The sequence below is a fragment of the Pituophis catenifer genome, unplaced genomic scaffold (genome assembly GCF_029215685.1).
Source record: "Pituophis catenifer annectens isolate HBS135680 unplaced genomic scaffold, rPitCat1.0.hap2 SCAF_1, whole genome shotgun sequence".
NCBI classification, from domain to species: domain Eukaryota; kingdom Metazoa; phylum Chordata; class Lepidosauria; order Squamata; family Colubridae; genus Pituophis; species Pituophis catenifer.
The window spans coordinates 134,620,631-134,643,944 of NW_027256881.1; the positions used below are offsets into that span (position 1 = coordinate 134,620,631).

A 23,314-nucleotide genomic window follows, 5' to 3' on the forward strand; every position below is an offset into this window, starting at 1 on the left:
GTAGCTGTAAAATACTAATGAGCCATTGTACTCTTCTTCCTTGCTTACAATATTGCTGCAAGGAGGTGATTGGAAGTATCTGTTTATTTTAAATTAAACTCAGTTTATTACTTTGCATTTTTCCAAGAAAGCCAAATAATACACCACTGTTATTGATAAATCCATAATCCATAACATATATATATATATATATATATATATATATATATATATATATATATATATATATATATATATATATATATATATATATATATATATATGTTTTTCTTTCAGCCAGGTTTCTCCTACGTAACCAAGTTATATAACCAATATATATATCCCGGAACGTTTGTTGCGGTGGCTTTCCCCAAATGACACGTGTCCAATAGTTATTCATCCATTCTTTCATTCTTTCACTCAAAATAAACATTTCTACTTTTCATTTCCAGCCATCATCCCTCGGAGATAGGTTGGACTTCGATTTAAGAGCTACAGCAAGTTTAAAATCTTCAAGCAAGAAAGCGGACGCTGTTATGACCAACGTCGGAACCCAAGAGGAAGACGCCTCTTTTCCCGGCCGGCAGCTGTTTCCGTTGCTCCTCGGCATCCCGAGTTTGGTTGCTATGGCGCAGTCGCGCTGATCGCTGCCGCGTGAAACAGGGTGCGCGCGATGGAGGAAGAGGACGCGGTGAGGTTGGGGTGTACCTGGTGGGGGGGGGGAGGTGGCGGCATTTCAGCAACGGACATTAGAGGGGAAAAAGGCGGGAAAATAATTTATTCATTTGCAGACAAATAATGTCGTCCCATAGGAGGGATCTGTTGTTGTTGTTGTTGTTGTTGTTTTAAAAAAAGCACGACTCTGTAACAGCCCGTCGGTAGCTGTTGGAGGCTGTTTGCTTTTTTAAAAATTTTATTTTATTTCACCGCCAAGCTGGAGAAAGTTTTAATTGGTTGAATTCAGGATCCTTTTGAGAGAGGAAAAACACAGCTTGAGGACATATTTAATCTATTCTAGGAGCTACGATCTGGATGTAAAACTATGGAAGACCAAGTTGCAGCAGTAAAGAGGCACCGAATGCTTTCTTAACGGCCATCTAGTAATGATAGTCTGGATCTTGTGTCACTAAATTTCATCGTTTCTTGAATGTGTTGCTTGAATTTTCATCCCTTTGTAAGGTGTGTTGGGGTTGCCAAACCTCTTCCTATGCTGCTGTTCCTTGCATGGTTTGGATGCAAGGGAAAAGGGAATAAAATTTGCAACATTCAAAACCGTGTATGAAGTCATGCATCTTAATAGTGGAGTTGAATTGACTGTATCTATCCGCTATTCCTTCTCCACTGTTTTATGCCCTCCCCCAATTGTGCTACCAGGGTTTGTGGATTTGAGTTGCAAAGCCAAGAAGCACAGTTGTGAGAGTAAATATTTAGTTGCATAATAGTGGTGGTAGCGCTTTGTTTTTATAAAATAAACTTCACTGCAATGAAGGGGCTTTTGTCTAGTAAACATACATAGGACTGTATGTCAAAAATTCAAGTGCAATTATATTCATGCTTAGTTGAAGGAAACGGCCCTGAATTTATTTGCAGATATGCAGGACAGTAGTAGTTTTAAAAAGCCATGTTACATGCAGATGGTATATTAGGTCTAAATAGGGTGCTTGTTGTTATATGCTGATTTTTTTCCCTTAAATATTTATTGCATTGTGCATTTGGATAGAATGAAAAGTATGGACATTTTCACATTGTTTTAGAGAGACTACAATGAACCTTGTGGATATTGTTCTGCTGTCAGCTGGAGCATTACAGAAGAAGGCAGATTTTACTGCACATCTTGCCACACCGTCATAGAAGTAAGGTTGCTGTTATTTACTTCCCAATTTTAAAATTCACCTTAAGTGTAAGTGTAAATCTTTAAATATTAATTATTAACATCAAATACATGAATGCAATCTATGAACTTCTTAAATAGTTGTACATCTGATCTAATTGTTTTAGCTGAATAATTTTGGGCATGTGTATTAACAATACATGTTTTCAAAACTTGCAGAAGACTAGAGAAGTTCAAACTGGTGATGTTATTACTAATGCAAGGGCACAGTCTATCTCTAGAGGATTAAGAAAAAGGAAGAATAAATTTGGTAAGATTTATTTTTTTATCAGTCTATTATAAAAGTGTAAAATATAATTTTCCCATCATATACAGCTAATGCTGAACAAGTTTACAGCCTTCTCATCCAATATGGTGTGCTTGTTTATATCAGTTCTTCAGTGGGGGTAATAAATACAATCTGTGGGTTATAGGTTTATAATAAATATAATCTGTCGGTTATAGGTTTATTCATAGCTGGAGTTTTAGCATCATCTTACGAAACTAATCCTCTAGACCAGGGGTACTAGGCTGTGGCCCATTGAGAACCAGGCTGTGCAAGTAGTGTGGGTGTTTTTCACAAGCAGGTGTGTACAGAAAACAATCCCCCCCCCCCACAGCCAGTCTGCAGAGCCAGAAATGTTCTCTAGACACATGGTTACACTGTGGTAAGAATCTGAAGTCATTAACTTATATCGAGATAATTTTATTGTGTTTTCTAAAAATCTTCTTTTGCAAGACTACATTTCGGAATCTTTTTTTTAATACTCAAAATTGAGGATATGTGTTTCACAATCAGTACTGTTAAAAGTGCATTAGGACTGGTATTTATTAAAAACAACTATATATAGGAAGTATATAGAGTAATAATAGATTCAAGCATGCCAAATGTATTCAAACAAAACATGTAAATTGATTATGACTCCTCCAGATGATGAGACAGAGTGCTGATTAGGCTTTTGGATCTAAATAGTTTTCTCTACCCTTGCATCTTAAAAACAAGAACAATGCTGCAACTTTTGCCATTTTTTTCAATCTCTAACATCTAGGGCAGTGTTGGTGAACCTTTTCGGCACCGAGTGCCGAAACGGGAGTGCGCGCGCACAGAGGAGCACTGGAAACTGGAAGAGCAATTTTCCAGCATGCGTGCCGGTCACCTGGTCTTCCAGTTTCTGGTGTGCATGTGTGTGTAAGGAGTAGCTGGCCAGCGCGCAGTGTTAAAATTTAAGGTTCAGTTTTTAAAAAATTAGCCTTGCAGACACATGGGTACATAGTGAGTTATAAAAAAGTATCCTGGAGAAAATGGATTATCTCAAATCTCTTCAGTACAGGTAGTTCTCAAGTTATGATAGTGATAGGGCCTGGAACAGTCATCTCTTAAGTGATGCAGGGAATGTTGGTAGTCATGATCACATCATGGCAGCTTACTACAACAACCAGAACTCGGGACCTATTATAAGTCTCCCTTGTGCAAGTTTGAAAAGTCACTAAATAAGCGGTTGTAAGCTAAGGACCACCTGTGTTAGCTGAAACAGCACAGATCATGCTTTTCGGTTATTTTTATTGGAGCTGGGAAGGGGCTGGTGCGAGGACCTTAATTCTTGATTGCTGAAAACTCTTCAAGGGCTTTAACTATTGATCAAGATATCCTTCTGGAGCACCTGCAGGAATGAGGTGTAGAAGACACTTGTACATGGGTTCTCCTTTCTTCATGGTTGCGTTTAGATGTTGTTGTTGAAAGGCAGAAATTGAGCTTAACGCCCCTGAGAAGTAGAGTGCCACAAGGCTAGATACTCTTGACCCTTCTGTTTGAAATCAGTATGAATCTCCTGGGTAAGGTCATCTGTCATTTTGGGATTGGGTATAACCAGTATGCTGATAATACACATCATGTAGGATGATACAAAGGTGGTTTGTCATTGTCATCTTTTAGATCTATCTGGTAGGTAGATGTTGATTGTGCAATTTATATTTGTCTGTTTTCAATATTTGCTCCCTAATAATGTTTAACAACCTATTCTTAAAAGTTTCTAACTGATATAATTTGATCCCTGACAAATATAAGCTACTCATAAGATTTCACTTTTTCTTAATTTTCAGATAAAGGCTGGGAATGGTTTATATGTGAAGGTTTTCAGTATATTCTTCGAAAACAAGCTGAAGCTCTGCAATCTTTAGGAGTTTCTTCTCAGATGAAGGTATTTTGCTTTTTTCCTAATGAAGTTAATCACAGTTTTCTTAAGCATTTGAAAAATAAAGCACTTTTCTGTGTTTACACAGTCTACTAGACTATGGTTAGGTTCCTGCAACATACACTAAGCAAACCAAAACATAAAAAGCCCACATAATGGCTTTGTGGGTTTTTTTATATATATAATCTGGAATCTTGATTTAGAATAAGAAGGAAAAACCTCCCAAATATCTGTTATGCACATTTCAAGTAAGTGATATGTGAAGGATAAAGTTTTCCTAAAAGTTCTTTGTATTATAATTATTATTTGATGTTTGGGATGTAATAGCATTTATCTATTATTAGATTTGGAGACTGTCCAACTCACAGAAAACTGTGGGTGGCTTACAATAAAAAAAGAAAGATCAGTCAATAAAAAAGCATCCATGCCTGAAAAAATAAATAACTAAGCATACACCAAACAGACAATACAATACAATAATATTTATTTGGTCAGTGATCAGCAAAATATAAAAGAATGAAAACAATGAAACAAGTAGATACAATGATATGCTAATAACTGGCCAAAAAAATAATAATCACATAATGTAACATTCATTCCTCTTACTGTATCAATGCATTTATTATCCAGTGGTACACATCTAAAACGCTAATAGCTATAAAATTAAAAACCATATATCCCATAACAATTTATTAGTTACAATGTATCAAACAAAAAAAAAGTTTAAAACAAAGGTAATACATTTTTAATCAATTATGTCTTATGTTCATCATAGCAACACAGTTTAGCTACTGCATGCGTAGTAAATTATTTTAGATCCTGAAAAAGAAGGTACACATAAAATTTATCTGACCTCTCAGGGAATTTATTAGGGACAAAACATAGATTAATAAACTAACAAAGGCTAGGCACCTACCCTAGTTAAGCCCAGGCCCGGGAGCAGAATCACCTTTTTAAGTACTTGAAAAACAGTTGTAGAGTTGGAGCTGTACAAATCTTCAGGGGATGCTCTTCTAGAGGGCAAGCGCTGGAACAGAAAGGAGGTACTGCCCAGGTCCTGATAAGACTCATTTTAATTAATTGGACCTATGTACTCCGCTTGAGCTCACTGGGCAATCAGAAATTATCTGACACACGGACCCTCAAATAAACAGACCCTGGTAGTGACCAGGCCCATGAATTGAACCCGGAAGCCAACTGGCAACCAGTGCTGTACATGAAGCAGAGTTGATATATAACCAGAACATGACATGTCCATTGCTGTCTGTGCCATCACATTCTGTAACTTCCAAGTGGTGGTCAAGGGCAGCTCCATATAGAGTAATCTTTTTAGTGATAGAGTTGTTGAGAGATGGTTAGGACATGAGTAACTAAGGACCTCCCACTCAAGTGTGTAAACCTTTTTAAATTCATGGGCTAATATTTATTTACCAAACTTAGAGATCACCCATCTCATTTACAGAACTACTCTGGGCAATAAAACTAAAAACAGAGATACTAATGCTTAAGGTGAACCCATCAATATTTTTAACCAATTTGAATTAATGAGTGAGGAATATTGCAAACTAGCAATACTGTATATCCACTTTTTTCCTTTTTATATTTTCCTTTTTTTCCCCTTTCTATATTAAAATATTAAAATCCATCGTTTAATGTGACTTCCACCATATAGATAACCTCATCAAAATGGATGAATGACAAAGCCTCTTGTGTACTAATATTAATGAATAATATGCTGGTTCTTATCAGGATGAAGTTCTGTATAATTTTTGGAGACGATATCTTCACAAGAGCAAAGAGGCTTATAGTGACAAGACTCTCGGTGATGTTACTCATGATATTTCATCCGTAAGTATAGCGTTCAAGAGAAATAATAACTACCTTCTTTACATCTATACAGTTATATAGCATTTATATAAGAGCCGTGATGGAGCAGTGATTAAAAAGCAGTATTGCACGCTAAGACTGACAGCAGTTTGGCAGTTTGAATTCTGCTCAAGGTTGACTCAGCCTTCCATCCTTCTGAGGTCAGTAAAATGAGCACCCAGATTGTTGGGGGCAATATGGTGACTCTGTAAACTGCTTACAGAGGGCTGTAAAGCCCTGTGAAGCGGTATATAAGTCTAAGTAAGTCCTATTGCTATATAAACATATTACACCCAAAGCTTAAATGGTACAAATCACACTTGCCTTGCAGTTCCTTGAAAATATGCATTTGCTACTATCTTTGACAAAATAAGCTAATTTTATAGTAATTTTTAACAATTCTTAAATTTTCTGGTTTCCATAACATTTTCTTAAGTCTTATTGAATAATAGCTAAGATATGTGTTTCCAGAAGGTGGCTATTAGTTTGATGTAGCAAAAACAGCAGTGCTTGTGATTTCTCAAGTATTGACAGGTATTGAAGCACAACCTTTTGTGTACATTATCCGATGTAATTCATGGGCGGGTTGAAGTCCATGAAAACTTACATTGTTGCATAGTTTATCATCCTTTAAGATTCCACACTGCTTGGTATTGCTTTTTAAATGCATTGCTACTTCAGTGATGAAAGGTACAATGATGAGGTAGTCCTCAGTTAATTACTACTTGTTCAGCAACTAAAATTGTGATGGTACTGAATGTGGGGGGGACTTATAACCAGTCCTCAAAGTTCTGGCTGTTCCAGCACCCTCGTGTTCATGTGATGGTGATCCAGGTGCTTGGAATCAACTCACACTTAAATGATGATTGCAGTGTCCTGCAGTTACATGGTTTGCATTTGTGACCTTTGCCAGCTTCCCACAAACAAAGCCAATGGGAAGCTGGCAGGGAAAGTCACAGGTCACGCCTGTAAACCGCTTCTCTTGCTTTTCCTCCAGAGGAGGCCCTCAGGAATCTTGCACTCCATAGCATGTGCCCACCCACCTACACTCTGTAACATACACACTCCCACACTTGTGTGACGCAGCCACCCTCCAATGCTTATTCATGCACCCTTCCCATGCGGAACTTTATCATTAACCATCTTGGGAAGGCGGCAGAAAATTTTGCAAATGGCGATCACGTGATCACAGGGCACTTGGCAACCAATTATAAATGCAGAGAGGTTGCCAAGCACCCAAAATGCAGTCACATTATTGGGGGAGGGCAACACAATATTTTACGACATCTGGGATAAAACAGCCATTCCATGGCTATTACGACTGAATGGTTATAACCTTGACTGGTTATAAGTCAGTGACTACCTGTAGATGGGAAGAGTATCGCCTTGGAAGAGTATACACACACTTGCTGTAATTCAGTAATTTAAGCATAGATTATATATAAATGCTTATAATTGTGACTGCGTGAGAGTGCAAGTAGCCCTTGCTTACTGATGATTCATTTAGCCACTCTTCGAAGTTACAACACTATTGAAATTTGCAACCTTCAAAATCACATGATTACCATTAGAGTCAGTATATAATGTCCTGTGCCTGATCTTTGGGTTTTTTCTTCCTTTTCTCCCTTTCAAAGCAGCAATCTTGGAGAAAGGGATTGCAGAAAAGTAAGCTGTTTGCTCTTCTCAAAAACAATGCAATTCAGCCAGCAGACTGGGACTGGGAACCATTGGCACACTATGCAAACAGCTTACAGTACTCTCTTGAAATCCCTTTATCTCTAATCTCTCTGCTCTGCAGGGGGAGGTAGAGCCATTTCTCTAGGCAATCTCTGTTTTGCCTGACACACACACACACACACACACACACACATACACTACACACAGCAGAGAAATTGGAGAGGAAAGGAAGGAATTTTGAGAGAGTAAGATGTTTCTTCTACGCATGAAAATTGTGCTGGCAGTGAGAAAGTCAGACAAAGGAGAGAAATTACTTGCTTTTTTCTCTCTTGCTGCCATATGAAGCAGAGAGATTGGAAATCAAGGTATTTCAAAAGAATAAGAGGCTATTTGTATAGCATGGCAATGGCTTCCAATCCCAGGCTGTGGCATGATTGCATTGCTTTTGATGTACAAGACAATAAGCAGTCACTGGAGCATTCCAAAAGGGAGGGAGGAGTTAGGAGGCAAACAAAAGAAGAAGATATGAAACTGACTACTTATCTCCTTCCATCCAAAAGCACAATGGGACATCACATGATTTCCTACTTAATGACCACTGGTTAGTGACAGAGTGGCTGGTCCCAATTAGGGTCGTTAAGCAAGGACTACCTGTATTGACGTGAACTTAATAACTCAAAGAAAACAATGTGTCTTTTTTTACTCACATCAACTATGTATCAGTTGGTATAAATGTAAGGTGTCTTAAATTATCTACAACTAATTTACACTTTCTATGTATAAAATGTTTATTCCGTTTTTTTTGGTATCTTATTATTTTGATGTCTTTAGTTTTCCTAATACATAGTTTTGATTGAATTGTTGATAGTACATTTTAGTTGTTTTTGTTTTATTTCTACTTGCATCTTGTAAGAAAATCAGTAAAAAGCAAGCAGTTCATTGAAAGTTTTAGTTTTTACGGAAATAATTTTGCATTAACTGGGCAAAATGCTCCCTTTCTAAAAATGTGTTCTGTTTGATATCTTGCTTAGCAAATTAAAGTTTTTGAATAATAAGGCTTGATTTAATAAAGAAGAAAGAATCCCCTTGAATTCTAGATTAACGTTGTTGTTGTTGTTGTTATTATTACACTATTTTTAATAGCACACAGACACTGAAACAGAAGTTGAAAGTACTAGCCCGATTAATTTGACTTGTTCAACAAGTGATATAGATGTGATATCAGAATTTAGCACTGCTGCTGCTTCTTCTGTTAGTAAATCATCAGGTAAGAGCAAATATACCTTGTTTAGTTCTTTGTGTAGTTACTTGAGATATGAAAATATATTTCTATTTGATTACTTTGGAGATTTAAGCATGCAATCTTCATGTCTGTGTAGAAAAATTATAGAAAACATGGTCTAAGAATTAACCCTAAGAATAATGGGGGAATAAACAAATTATACAGAAACAATTTTTTGATTGCCAGACTGGGAATTCCTGTACATTGCAGAAAACTCCAAGGAAGTCTTCTTGAGCAATATTTCCCATTTAGAATTCTCTCAGTAGATTTAGGTACAGAATTCAAAGTACGGTCAATATGAAGGAAGATGTATTCCAACCCATTTGGAAGAACGTGAGTACTGCTTGAACACAAAATGAGTTTTGTGTCTCATTTTGTGGCTAAAGCAAATACCAGGGAGAAGACTGAATCATAGGTTTTATAGATCATGCTGCCACCTGAAGGTGTAGTCTATTACACTGCTACCAGCTGCCCCAAAATGTGTCTTTTTTCTTGAGGGTTCATTTAATATGTATTGATAAATTATGTAGGCTGTCCTATAGAATTAACAAACAGTATAAAAATACATGTAAACCATCTAATTATTACTGTAGAAGTTCTAACAATATAATCTGGAAGACCATCAACACTATGTAGTCTTTCTTTTTACTGTGTACGTTGAATAAAGTAGAATCTAGGTCTAAAAGTAAATTATATGAGTAAATATAATGCAAGGAAAATTAAATCTGAATCCTTCTAATATTGTTCTTGTGGTTGGGAGATTTCTCTACCAATTACTGTAGGTATTATGGGATCTTGGGGTTTTAAAATGTTTATTTAACTAAAATTAGTTAACATTAGCTAACTAATTAGTTAACTAAACTAACATTAGTTAACAAAAATGGCAAGTTGAAATTTTCCACTTGATGCAGGTGCATAGACATTGTTGGGAAGCACATTAAATTTGTGGCTTGTCAAGACATATAATATGGTGAATTAGATTTAGTGCTGACTGTCTAATCTGTTTTATATAAACTAGAACAAATAAAATGAAAGACTGCTAGAGTGATGTTTTTAACATGATGGCTACAAACAGAGCACAAAGAATTGCATTTTGAACTTAATCTGGAGTTAGTGATAGAATTTATATCAGCGATATTTTTAAGACACAGCCTGTGTGTTAAAAGAGGCAGAACAGATCACTGAAAAGATTAACTGAGCTTCATAGTTTTTCTTTTGTGAGTCATATATGCATCATACCCAAAACAATTCTTATGGTTCCTTCTAGTTTTTAGAAGTCATGATCTAGAGAATATTTCCTTAGTAACTATATTCAATCTAAATAAAGGGACTTTGTCTTTAAACAGAGACAGTAAAGGCAGCTTGAAACTGAGTGTGGTAGAATGCTGCTATTAATGGATTTAATTAAATATATACATTGAAAATAAAATATGATCAATAAGAAATATGAATACCTTGCTAGATTTTGGAAAAGATGGGAAACTATACTACAGTCCCATTGAGATTTTGTAATATGTTTCTGGGTAAGATATTGCTAGCTCTTAATCTGTTATATTTGTGTCCTGCCTTTTATTCAATAGCATAAGGCATAATGTTTCCTCCTCCTGTTTTTTACCACCATCACCCCACCATAACGCTGTCAGGTACTTTGAACTGTAAGAATAATCCATTGATTCCATGGTTGAAGATGGACTAGAACATGGGTCTTCCCACGCTTAATCTTATTACCTACTAAATTGCAGTGGCTCTCAGTGTGATTAAAAAATATTTTATAAAATACATAAAATATATGTTCAAACTATTTAGGGTAGAGGTTAAATGTATACATCAAAAAAAATCATAAGCCTTTATAGCTAACTTGCTAAATTTGGCAATAGGATATCTTCCAGCTGTTTTAAAATAAAATTCCATTATTTCTGGTCTTGGATGAGGTAGCATCCTTCTCAAGACTGGTGCGCTATCTCAAGGGTGTCAAATTTGTGGCCCACAGGCCGGATGTGCTGACCACTTCCATGCCCAGTTTAGGGAAGGGGGGAAAGTTGTGATACTATGTCACGTGGCGACTCTGTGACGACCCGAGTTTGACACCCCTGTGGTATCTGGAAATTGTCTTGAATTCTCAGCACGCTCTTTCTATATGTAAATTAATTCACATATGGATATGTTATAATCTGTACATTTATTATAAAAGCTGTGGACAGGTATAATTCTGAAACATTATTCGTGTAATTTGTGTCTTGTTGATTGACTGTCCAATAAATCTCTGCAGTTTTAAATAGGAGTTCCTGAGGTGGAACAGATGCTAATTTTATAGTGCCTTTTATATGTGGGTGCAGAGGCAAGAAAGAATTACTGTTTTTCCTCCTACTGATCTTGCGATTGAATGCTCATATTTCATTGATGTAATATTTCCTCCATTGTATGTATATTAAATGATTGTAGCTGTAGCAATTTTTATTTTTGAGGAATAAATACTTCTGTTCCTTACTTTTAACTGTATAAATCAGTTTAATTGGTAATATGCAAGCTTCAAGTGAAGCCATGTAGGCTTAATTATTTGTATTAATCTTTGAAGTTTATGTATGTCCCTTTGCTATCCTACTTGCTAGGCTGAAAAATTAAACCAGTGGAGGGATGCTAATGTACTCCTTTTAAACAGGCATGGTTTGTTATTTCTGCAGCTTTTTTCAATCTGGATGCACTGTAGAAAGGTTAACTTTCTTTACCTTACGGAACTCTTTTTGTAGCAAAATCTGGCTGGTCTGGATCAGTGGACGGCGGTTCATATTTACAGAAAAAAAGGAAAGGGGATCTGAGCTTGTCCATGCCGATGACTCTGGCTTTCTGTTCTCTGGCATTACTATGGCTGAGGGAATCCATTACATTATCAGATCTTTTAAGGTAATAAAAATAACGTCTAATAAATATTTGGGTTATAATCCTACTTCTACTTCTGCATTGAATTTATGCGTCAGGGCGAAAAGTTATCATTAGTTGCACCAAGTAAAACATGTCACTTTTTTATTCAACTATGAATTAGTAGATTTACAGTACATACTTAAAATATTTGTTGATTGCCTTTTTAACTTATAGGATCAATTACAAATACACATATGTGCTATTCAAACAAAATAGTTTGAACTAGTACCGGTCATTAATTGCAAACCCAAAGCAGGATAGAAGTGCCTTAATTTATCTTTGAAAAGGGGTCATTGAACTAATTCACATTTCTGCATTTGTCTGTCTCCAAATACTCAGTCTGTGCTGCATGATCTATCACCCATCTCCTCCCACTTATAACTGTATGACTGTAACTTTGTTGCTTGTATCCTTACGATTTATATTGTTTCCTAGTACGATTTGATTGCTTATTTGTACCCTATGATTATCATTAAGTGTTGTACCTTATGATTCTTGACGTATGTATCTTCTTTTTATGTACACTGAGAGCATATGTACCAAAGACAAATTCCTTTTATGTCCAATCACCCTTGGCCAATAAAGAATTCTACTCTATTCTATTCTATTCTATTCTACCCTACCCTACCCTACCCTACCCTACCCTACCCTACCCTACCCTACCCTACCCTATCCTATCCTATCCTATCCTATCCTATCCTATCCTATCCTATCCTATCCTATCCTATCCTATCCTATCCTATCCTATTAAACATGCCTATGTTGGCATGTAGAGTTATCTCAGCTAGTAGAATGCAGCCAGAAAGACTAATCCTGATAAGTTAGGATACTTTAATATAATATTTATCATGGATTAGGGAATTTCAGAAATGAGCACATCTTTAAAAAGTTTATAAAACTAACATTAGTTCTGTGTTGTGAATGAAACTATAATACATGTATTGATTTTACTTTAATCTCCTTAACCCAGGTTGGTAATGGATGGTCACATTCCTTACTTGAATGCTTTTAAAGAGTTCCCAGAGGAGATGAAGATGTATGGATCTGACTTTAAGATCTTTCATGTGCAGGTGACTATTACTGATACGTAATATATGAGTATTTGTTTGTCTACTGCATTTTGGATTCAATTTCTAGGTGGCATTTCAGAGTGCACGGGGGTATGTGTTTCACATGTTAAAATAGCTGATTTGAGATTGAATTAAAAGTGCTGCATAGTCATCTTTTTACAGGTTAGGTAAAGAGCCATGGTGGCACAGTGGTTAGAATGCAAAATTGCAAGCTAACTCTGCCCACCGCCTGGAGTTCGATCCTGTCTGGCTCAAGGTTGACTCAGCCTCCCATCCTTCCGAGGTTGATAGAATGAAGACCTAGATTGTTGGGGACAATAGGCTGCCATCTTAAACATCTCAGAGAGTGCTGTAAAGGACTATATGAATGCTATTGCTGGTAGGGCACTTGGCAACTGGGATTTATTTACAGCCATTTGCAGTGCCCCACAGTCACATGAGCGCGATTTATGGTAGTTTTGCTGGAAGCAGACGTTTATTTCTGGTTCTGCAAAAACCAGCCTTTAGCAAACAATGAGTTCACTTAATGACCATGACATTCATTTTATGACCACCACAAAAAAGGTCATAAAATTCAATCTAATCATTTGATCACCCTCTTTACAACCGTCAACAACTTACAACTGGTCATGCAGTTTTGTTAACAATGATAATCTTTCAGTGTTCTTCTATGTGAATTATTTGTATTAGGTTTTTATATATATCCAACTCTTACTGAAGTGTATACTGGTTATATAACAGAATTAACAGAGTTGGAAGGACCTTGGAGGTCTTCTAGTCCAACCCCCTGCTCAAGCAGGAAACCCTATACCATTTCAGACAAATGGCTGTCAGATCTCTTCTTAAAAACCTCCGGTGAAGGAGCACCCACAACTTCTGAAGACAAGCCTTTCCACTAGTTAATAGTTCTAAGGGAATTTATCCTTAGTTCTAGGTTGATTCTTTCCTTGATCAGTTGCCATCCATTGTTTCTTGTCCTGTCTTCTGGTGTTTTGAAAATAGGTTCACCCCTCTTTGTGGCAGCACCTCAAATATTGGAACACTGTTATATCACTCCTAGTCCTTCTTTTCATTAGACAAGACGTACCCAATACCTGCAGCCGTTCTTCATATGTTTTAGCCTCCACCTCCCTTAATCATCTTTGTTGCTCTTCTCTGCACTCTTTCCAGAGTCTCAACATCTTTTTTATATTGTGGTGACCAAAACCGGATGCAATATTCTATTCTATGGTCTTATCAAGACATTATAAAGCAGTAGTAACACGTGATCTTGATTCTATTCCTCTGTTAATGAAACCTAGGATTGCATTGGCTTTTTTGGTGGCTGCAACACACTGCTGGCTTATAGTTAAGTGATTTTGTCTACTAGGAGCCCTACTCACAGTTGCTTCTGCTGAGTCAGGTTTACATAAATCAGTATGTGTTGCAATTTATATACTGAAAACAAGGCAGGAGGGGAAAAACGATGATATTTCACCACAAAAGAAGATGTATTGCGAAATCTCTGCATCAAAATCAAATTTGCATCATAATCTTTTAAGGAGAAGGAAACTCATCCAATGATTGCAATAGAACGTTGCCAGGCTGAAGGATCTTAAATTGCAAAATGCAAATAATACAGAAAATAATCCAAAAAAGTGATTAAGGTCAAGCCTAGTATCCATAAAGACTACGTTGCAAGTTGAAACTTGGAAGTTGATGTAACTCTCAGTTACTCCACTCATAAGCCAACTGTAAAAAAAAAACTTTCTGTGGTCTATTCGTGAGGAGCAGCTATCCAAAATAACATGAATAATCTCAATGATCTCTCCTTTGTTCTGGCGAGATTACACCAACTTGGATCCAGCATCCAGTGGCTATTCCATTTGCAAAACTATGACTAACCAACAAAAGCCAGCAAAGCAAAGGTGGCACAGTGGTTAGAATGCAGTATTGCAGAGTTTAATCCTGACAGGCTCCAAGTTGACTCAGCCTTCCATCCTTCCGAGGCTGGTAAAATGAGGTCTCAGATTGTTGGCAGCAACATGCTAACTCTGTAAACCGTTTAGAGTTGTAAAGCACTGTGAAGTGCTATTGCCAACTGCTATTCTCTTGCCATGGTGCATACAAGAAGTCAATTCATTACAACTTTGTTCATGTGGTTTTTGTAAAACTACAGGTAGTCTTTTTTTGGATTGAGCCTGGCAACTCAAGTCATTAAGCAAAGCAGTCATTAAATGAAACCGCCACTGTACTCACGATCTTCCTTCAACTTTGCTCTACAGGTAGTCCTCAACGTTTAGCAATTGTCTGAAGTTACAACAGTACTAAAAAAAAATGACTTGCGATCAGTCCTGTTGCAGTATCCTCACAATCACATGATTATGATGCAGCATCCTGGGTTACCTGATCGCCATTTGCAACTTTCCCAGCCAGTGTTCAATAAGCAAAGTCAATGGGGAAGCCAACAGGGAAGATTGCAAATCATGATGACGTGATGTCTTGTATAACAAAAGAGGTTGCAGAATGTAATGCCTCATTTACTGACCACACTGTTTAATGTTGAATTTTCCAGTCCCAGTTGTGGTTGTAAATTGACAATCCTCTGCAAGGATTGGTCATACAGTTTCATTTTCATCCTCATTGTAACTCCAAATGGTTGCTAAACGAGACAGTTGCTTAACAAGGGCTATATGTACAACATTCTGCCCATCAATTCTTCAACAAAATGATTAGCTGAGTCTGTACAGACTATATCTAATTTCCATCCACATTTCTTGGTTTATTCTTTGTCTTCCAGTAAAGCACTATCTCATTTATTTTATTTTTTATAACAATTCTATAACTGGCTCAACCTTCCATGCTACTCCTTTCTGTCAAAATCATTTTGTGTCACAGGTCCTTATCAGAGCTGAGTTTTGAGAAAAAAAGAATTGTTTGAAAATTATAAGAAAGCAGCTCCCCCCTCCCCCCCCAAAAAAGTCAATTCCTTTGCACCCCTTCTAAAATTGAATCTCCCTGTCCAATGAAAGCATCTTGGTAAGAGTTGTTAAGACCTCCCTCTCCATTGAAAGTTTGCCTGCCTGCCTGTCTATATCTGTCTGTCTGTCTGTCTATCTATCTATCTATCTATCTATCTATCTATCTATCTATCTATCATCTTGTATAGTTGCCAATCTCAGCAGAAGTGACTCGGCATGGATGAGATGATACACATTTTCTGGGGCAAACTCTGGCTTTGGCACTCTTTAGCTCCAAAGGTTGATTAAGCTGTTTTTGCAGTGGTATTTGACTTTCCACTGGGACTTCAAAGTTGACATTGACCCTTGGTGATGTGTGGGTTACTTTTGGAAGTAATTCTTAATGTGTTAACAATCTATCTATCTAGAGTCTTTTGATTTTGATGGGCTATAAAAATGGTCAGATCATAGGCCCAATTTTAGAGTCCAGTTTGTCAGCATCTAGTTGAGTTTTTGCAAGTACCTTCCTCCTGCTCCGAGTCAATAGCATTTAGCAAGTTGGTCAATAGAGCATGATTACCAGCTCAATGTGGGGTGGCTATATGGAGATAAACAGGAAGTTCCGGATGCAGGTGTTTGTCATTTTAAATGTTTAAAGTTCTCTCTAACATGACATACTGTGCTCATTTTAATGAGGCACTTATGCGACTTGAGACTGTCTACATTTTGGCCAGTGCTATTTTCTTGTAATGCCTATATGAGCTAGCACGTCAAATAATCAGGATTTTGGTTTTTTTTCCCTCCTTTCATGCCATTTAATAACTTTCTCATCTGTCCGGTTAATATTTTTGGAACTGGAAGCACTTTTTCGTATGTATTTTCAAATTTTCTATTGTTGTATTTAAGAAATATAGACCAGTAATGAAAGGAAAGATCCTTTATCTTCTAATATTTACAATCATGAAATCAGAAGGTGGGCAGGTAGCATTTTATTGTCTCTCTCTTGAAACAACTTCAAAAATGACAGTAAGCAAGGGTGAGGCTCTTTAAAAAGAGCTGAGGAGGAAGTTCGCTTCTGACATTTATTTTAATCAGGTTTATCATTGGAATCTGCTGTTGTGTAACAGAAACTCTTGCTTGTCCTTACCTGTTGAAGCATTGCTTAATAGAGAAGGAAAATGGGTTGACTTGAGACGTGTGTCCTTTAATATCTATCTTTGTGTCTCTGAGGGAGTGACACTACATTATTGCCTTAAACTGTTGTGGCTTTATTGGCTTCCCAATATATTTGCTAGTTAAAATAACGTTAATCTGAGCATTGTCAATAGCAGTATACAGTGGCTGCTACTCTAAACATCCATGTAGAATTTACATGTTTCCTCTGCTCACTAGAATTCATAAATAGTTGTGGTGGTAATTTAGAGTTGCATGGCATAACTGATGCCCCTATACATCATTTCTTTCCTAATGGTGCAGATTGCCTAAGTGGATCTGCGATTTGGATTGCAGAATTGAATGCAACAAAGAAGCTTAGCATATGAGAGACACAATGAGACTAAAACAGAGCAGTTATATTTTCATAGTGTGAATTGGAACCTGATAGTCTTTTGATACCTTTCATGATTGATGAAGCATCCCAATTAGGATGTAGCATCTGCTCCAGATTAAAATAAGAATGGGTTAAAAGTGGGGAGAGAGAGCAGACTGAGCCATTAAAATTATCATGCTCAACACAACTGAATTGCTTTTAAGTTCAACATTTCCCTCCCTCCCCCTAATGTTGTTTTCCTTTGTTAAGCCTTGATCTATATGAATTATGTTTGCTTCTCCCACTGTCACCTTCTTTCTCTTGTTTTTCTTCTCCCTCCCTCCCTCCCTCTCAAGGCAGTTGCATTTCACTGGTATTGCCAGGCCTGGTAATTTGTGACATTGAGAAAATTTTGGAATTTTTCCATTGTCACTGAGCTACTTTTGTAGCTCTTTGTACTATATATTGTTTATTCCTTGGAGCGATTCAGGATATTAAGCAGTTCTCCAAGTTAAGCAGTAGGTGTTTCGCCTACATAGTTCTTTTCTACCCTCAGTTGTCCTTTAATAATCCATGGCACACCCTAAATTGTTACATCGTATGAGCATGTGCCTCATAAGTCTTAAGAAGGTAAGGGTCTTCCCTTTCTTTACTGCTCTGTATTTCTTAAGTAATTCATACCTGCTCTGTATTTAGCACTTTTAAAACAATAGTATTGGAAGATGGAAAAACTACAGGAGTTTTCAATATTGAGCCAAATGTGACACAAAATTTAAAAAAAATTAGTAATCAGTTTATTCACATCGTTTTGTCTGGTTTTGTTTTTCATCAGATATTTTAAAAAGTGGGTGGATTCATCTTTGGTGTTTAGGTTATATAGGGAAAGAAGGTAGAATTGTTCTGCCAGCGAGTTTTGTTTTGCCAGTAGATGAATCACAATAGATGCAACATTTCAGACGAGCAGTCTTTTTTTAAAAAAATATTCACAGTTCCACCGAGGGAGGAATTAATTCCCGTGCCAATGGCCATAGCATATTATTGTGGTTTGTTTTGGTAGTTGTCATAAACAGCATTGGTTTTTAGGAAGAAGGGAAATAAAAGCCAACTATAGAGACATGACATATCATAAATAAAATAGGTCAATCAAAATTATTTCGTCAGTATTCATTGTAAGGCATTTTGAAAGGATCACTAATCACATTGACAGGATAAGGCAATATTAATGTTTTATGTTCAGCCTTTTTATCAAATCAAAATAAAGATGTAATTAGTTTTAATATAATGTAAGATCACGAAATACTACACTATTCTTACACTCACTTTTGTAGCACTTTTGGGTTCTTTTTTCTCAAGTACATTGTAGGTGGTATGATAGGCTATTTTTGCAATAATTACATCTGCTCATTTCTCTTCTTCCACTGTCATTGCTAATGAACCACATTTGTGAAGCCTTACAAATATCTGCCAAACCTGTTTGGCCAGATTAAATTGTATGACATGAAAAAAATGTACACATACCAAACGTAGCTCTGACTGGCTGTATTACAGTATTTTCTAAGCACTGAAGGTGGTGTCATAAAGCTCAATTTTGTCTCTGCACAGTCGTCCCCCTTCTTTTTTTGCTTGTTTTTGGGGTGGAGGGAGTACAACTTAAGAATGGGAAGGTGCAAATTCGTCATTTGTTTAAAAGCTACATTCGTGTGTTATGTTCAACACCTCCCTTCCTGATAGCATTGTGTTGAACTAGGAATTGCTTTTAAGTAAAGGAGGTAGTCCTTGACTTACAACAGTTCATTTAATGATCATTCAATGTTACAACAGCAGTGAAAAAAGTGACTTACGACCACTTTTCACACTTACAACCATTGCAACATCCCCATGGTCACATAATCAACATTTGGATGCTTGGCAACTGACTCCTATTTATGACGGTTGCAGTGCCCTGTGATTCACTTATGCAACCTCCTTACAAGCAAAGTCAATAGGGAAGGCAGGTTCACTTAACCACTGTGTTACTAACTTAACAACTGTAATGATTCACTTAACAACTGTGGCAAGAAAGATTGTAAAATGGGGCAAAATTCATTTAACAAATGTTTCATTAACAACAGAATTTTTGGACTCAATTGTGGTTGTAAGTCAAGGACTACCTGTACTTAAGTTACAGTTTCCAACATATAGTAACTATAGTAACTATGCTGATGAATGGAAAAAGAGAATAATGTGATAGATTTAAGGAATTCCTAAAAGAATGTTACTGTTTCCTAGTTTTTAAAGACACCTCCAAAGTGTTGGCTTGAATCTATAAAGCCTTCTATGGCTTGGGGTCTAGGTTACTGAAAGACCACTTTAATCTACCCAGACCTCTACAGTATATGTTAAAAAAAAATATAAATGATGTGGGAGAAGTCTATTCTCCTATTCCAAATACTTGCCAGTGAGGAAAAGGAGATAGGAAGCTAGCTCCATGTATGGAACCTTCTCAGGGAGTGTCCCTGATATCAAATCTAATGGCTTCTTGTTTAGTCATTCAGTTGTTTCTGATTTTTCATTACCCAATAATGGAGTATCTGATCCATGTTTAGATCACTTCCACGTCTTAATGATATTGGCTGTAAACACTATGGGGCCATTCCTATAACTCACCCCCGGCACTTTGTAGATCAGCGGTGTCAAACTCGCTGCCCAAGGGCCAGATATGTTATGCGCTGGCCACGCCCACCCTCGGGTTAGCGAAGGGGGGGGAAAGTCGCCATACGTCACGCGACAATATGACACCACGAGTTTGACACCCTTGTTGTAGATCATGGTAGATTCCATTGGGTACATAGGGATTTTCTTTACAAACTGGTTAGTAGATCCATCAAATATCTGGTTAGCTGCTGGCAACAAGAGGCAATCCAGACTTTAGAGTAGCCTCTGCTTGTCAATCCTAGTTATCCCTCCTTGGTTTATTGACCTCTAGGAGATGAAGTAGTAGAAGTGATGCCTAGAGATCTGGCAAGTGAATCTAAGCAACCATTGGTTTACTGTTGAGTCTACACCTTGGTGGTAAAGGAAACAAGTATGGTATCTCAACTTTTCCATTGGCTGGCTCAGGAATTCTGGGAGTTGAAGTCCCCACCCCTGCCTTATGGCATCAAGGTTAGTTGGTTACCTTGTATTTGGGGCAGGAAAATATCATCTGCCACCTTATGAGAATTTTGCTAATAAAGTCACCCTCAGTCTTGACTCTGTATGGATGGAGTCTATGGTAGGGACTGGGATAATAACTTGCCATGTTAATTAGGATGTCTTCAGGTTTATGGATTCCAATGAAGTGAATAGATTACTTGCTAGTATATTATTCACCTCACATGGACTGAATCTCTCCTGGCTTTTAAAGAATCAAGAGATTGTGGTCAGGTGAATCTGGGAGGTGATGTTCTGCAGATTTCCTGCAACCTTCAGAGAGGCCTCCTTTTTAAAGACTTCCTTGTATCCAGCTGTATTAGATAGCCCTTGTTTTGTTCCCTATCTTTTTTTAGGGAAGGTTGTCAGAACTGTAGTGGAGATGCAACTTCAGAACATCCTAGAACAGGGTTGTCAAATTGGATTTCATTGAGGCCGGATCAGCATTGTAGTTCTCTGCGGGCCGACTGGGGACGGGATGGATGCCTCCTATAGCACCCTGCTGGCCAAACTAGGGCACGGGGGACTGCGTGCATCCCCCCTGCGCTCTGTTCGGTCTGGACGGCCTCCTGCAGTACTCTGCTGTTTTGGCCAAGGAGAAATAATTAAAACCCCCTCATCAATAATCAATATATCAGTTGAAAGAAAACCTCCAGAAATATCCATATTAGAGAGAAATTAAAATATTACCTGGTTAACCATTCCGGGATTGAATGTAATGAGGAAAAATGGCATATTCCCATATAAAATATAGGAATACTAATAAGTTTTACTGCCAGTTAAACAAAATTGCTGCCATAGACATTGAAAGTAAATGAAGAGTTAACTGTAAAGAAAAGATGCTTCTTAAAAGGATTGATATACCTAATTACAAAACAGTGTATCATTTGAGCAATTCTGACTTTTGATGTTACCTAGTTCATGCAGTACGAGCTGCATTCTAGTTCACCAAGTTCATGAGCTACAGAAAAATAAGACCAAAATGAAATGCATAACAAAGGAATAATCAGGATTGGAATTTTAATCTGATCTATATTTTACAGTGTAAGCTTGCAAAGTGTTATATCACAAAGTCATTTATTATTTTGGGTATAAGTGTTAAGTCTGGTGTAATCATTGATGATATTATCAATACACTTTTGCATAATTGTCAGCTGACTGCACTAGAAGCCATTGCCTCACAGCTTTCTGTAAATGGAGTTCTCCAGTACTATAATAATAATAATAATAATAATAATAATAATAATAATAATAATAATAATAATAATAGAAAGATCATAGAAGAGGATAGAATAGAACTAGAGAATGAAGAAATGATAAAGGCAGTAAAATCAGAAGAAGGCTACAAGTACTTGGGGATTTTAGAGGTCTCTGACTTAATGCATAATAAAGTCAAGGAATTAACTTCAGCCAAGTACATTCGGCAAATTCATAAGATATTAATGTCTAAACTGAGTGGAGGAAACATCATAAAAGCCATAAATACCTGGGCTATACATGTGATTCGATACTCTGCAGGAATAATTGACTGGACCCAGATGGGGTTAGACAATTTGGACAGAAAAACAAGGAAGCTTATGACAATGAATCATGCCTTGCACCCTAAAAGTGATGTTGACTGATTATATTTACCAAGAGCAGAGGGTGGTCAAGGACTCCTACAAGTAAAGCAGACTGTGGAAGAAGAAAAACGCAGCTTGAATGATTACATCCAAAAAAGTGAAGAACCAATGATTAAGGAAGTAAATAAAGGAGGCCTTTTAAAGATAACTAAAACAAAAGCAGAATATAAGAAAGAAGTATATAAGAAATATAAGAAAGAGCTGAAAATTGGAAAAGCAAAGCTCTGCATGGCCAATACTTGAAAAGTATTGAAGGCAAAGCTGACCAGAAACTAACTTGGAACTGGTTAAGATCAGGAGTACTGAAAAAAGAAACAGAAAGCTTTATTTTGGCAGCTCAAGAACAAGCCCTAGCCACAAACTGCATGAAGGCAAAAATTCAACATGTTACCACCAACAGCAAATGCTGCCTCTGTAATGAGAAAGATGAAACAGTCGACCACCTGATTAGTGGGTGCAGCAAAATCTCACAAACTGACTACCTACAGTGCCATGACCGCGTTGCTAAGATCATTCAATGGAAATTGTGCCAGAAGTTTGGATTTGAGTACAGCAAAAACCATTGGGAACATCAGGTTGAGAAAGTTTTAGAGAATGAGAAACTCAAGATCTTGTGGGACTTTAGGATTCAGACTGACAGGCACTTGGTCCACAACACACCTGATATAACAATAGTTGAAAAGAAAAAAGTATGGATCATTGACATTGCAATACCTGGTGATGCACGGATTGAAGATAAGCAGCAAGAAAAAATCACAAAGTACCGGGACTTGCAAATTGAAGTTGAGCGACTGTGGAAAAAGAAATTGTGTGTTGTCCCGATTGTAATTGGGGCCCGTGGAGCAATACCTAAAGGGCTACCCCGCTATTTAGAAATTCTAAATTTACCGGACTTGAACATTTTGACTCTACAAAAAACCAGCTTACATCCTCTGACGATATTTAACAGTTCCTAGGTCCTTGGTTAGGACTCGAGCTGCTGAGCTATTAATCAGCCTCAAAGGCTGTGAATCTCACTAAAGATTAAATAATAATAATAATAATAATAATAATAATAATAATAATAATAATAATATCCAAGGGCCAGTTTGGTGTAATGATCAAGGTACCACACTAGAAACTGGGAGTTCTGGTCCTGCCTCGGGCACAAAGTCAGCTGGGTGATATTGGACAGTCACTTTCTCTCAGTCCTAGGAAGG

The 23,314-nt window shown here is 37.1% G+C and overlaps 1 protein-coding gene across 1 annotated transcript in view; it reads left to right on the top strand.

Annotated features, from left to right (window-relative positions):
- Positions 1 to 581: 581 nt before the first annotated feature.
- Positions 582 to 23,314, top strand: part of TAF1B (TATA-box binding protein associated factor, RNA polymerase I subunit B) — a 41,340-nt gene continuing 18,607 nt past the window's right edge. Inside the window, exons 1-8 of the mRNA XM_070955370.1 lie at positions 582 to 670; positions 1,734 to 1,832; positions 2,030 to 2,120; positions 3,950 to 4,047; positions 5,791 to 5,889; positions 8,728 to 8,851; positions 11,614 to 11,767; positions 12,756 to 12,855. Of these exons, the coding sequence (XP_070811471.1) occupies positions 653 to 670; positions 1,734 to 1,832; positions 2,030 to 2,120; positions 3,950 to 4,047; positions 5,791 to 5,889; positions 8,728 to 8,851; positions 11,614 to 11,767; positions 12,756 to 12,855 (783 nt within the window). The 5' untranslated portion in view covers positions 582 to 652. The remainder of the gene's footprint in view (positions 671 to 1,733; positions 1,833 to 2,029; positions 2,121 to 3,949; positions 4,048 to 5,790; positions 5,890 to 8,727; positions 8,852 to 11,613; positions 11,768 to 12,755; positions 12,856 to 23,314) is intronic.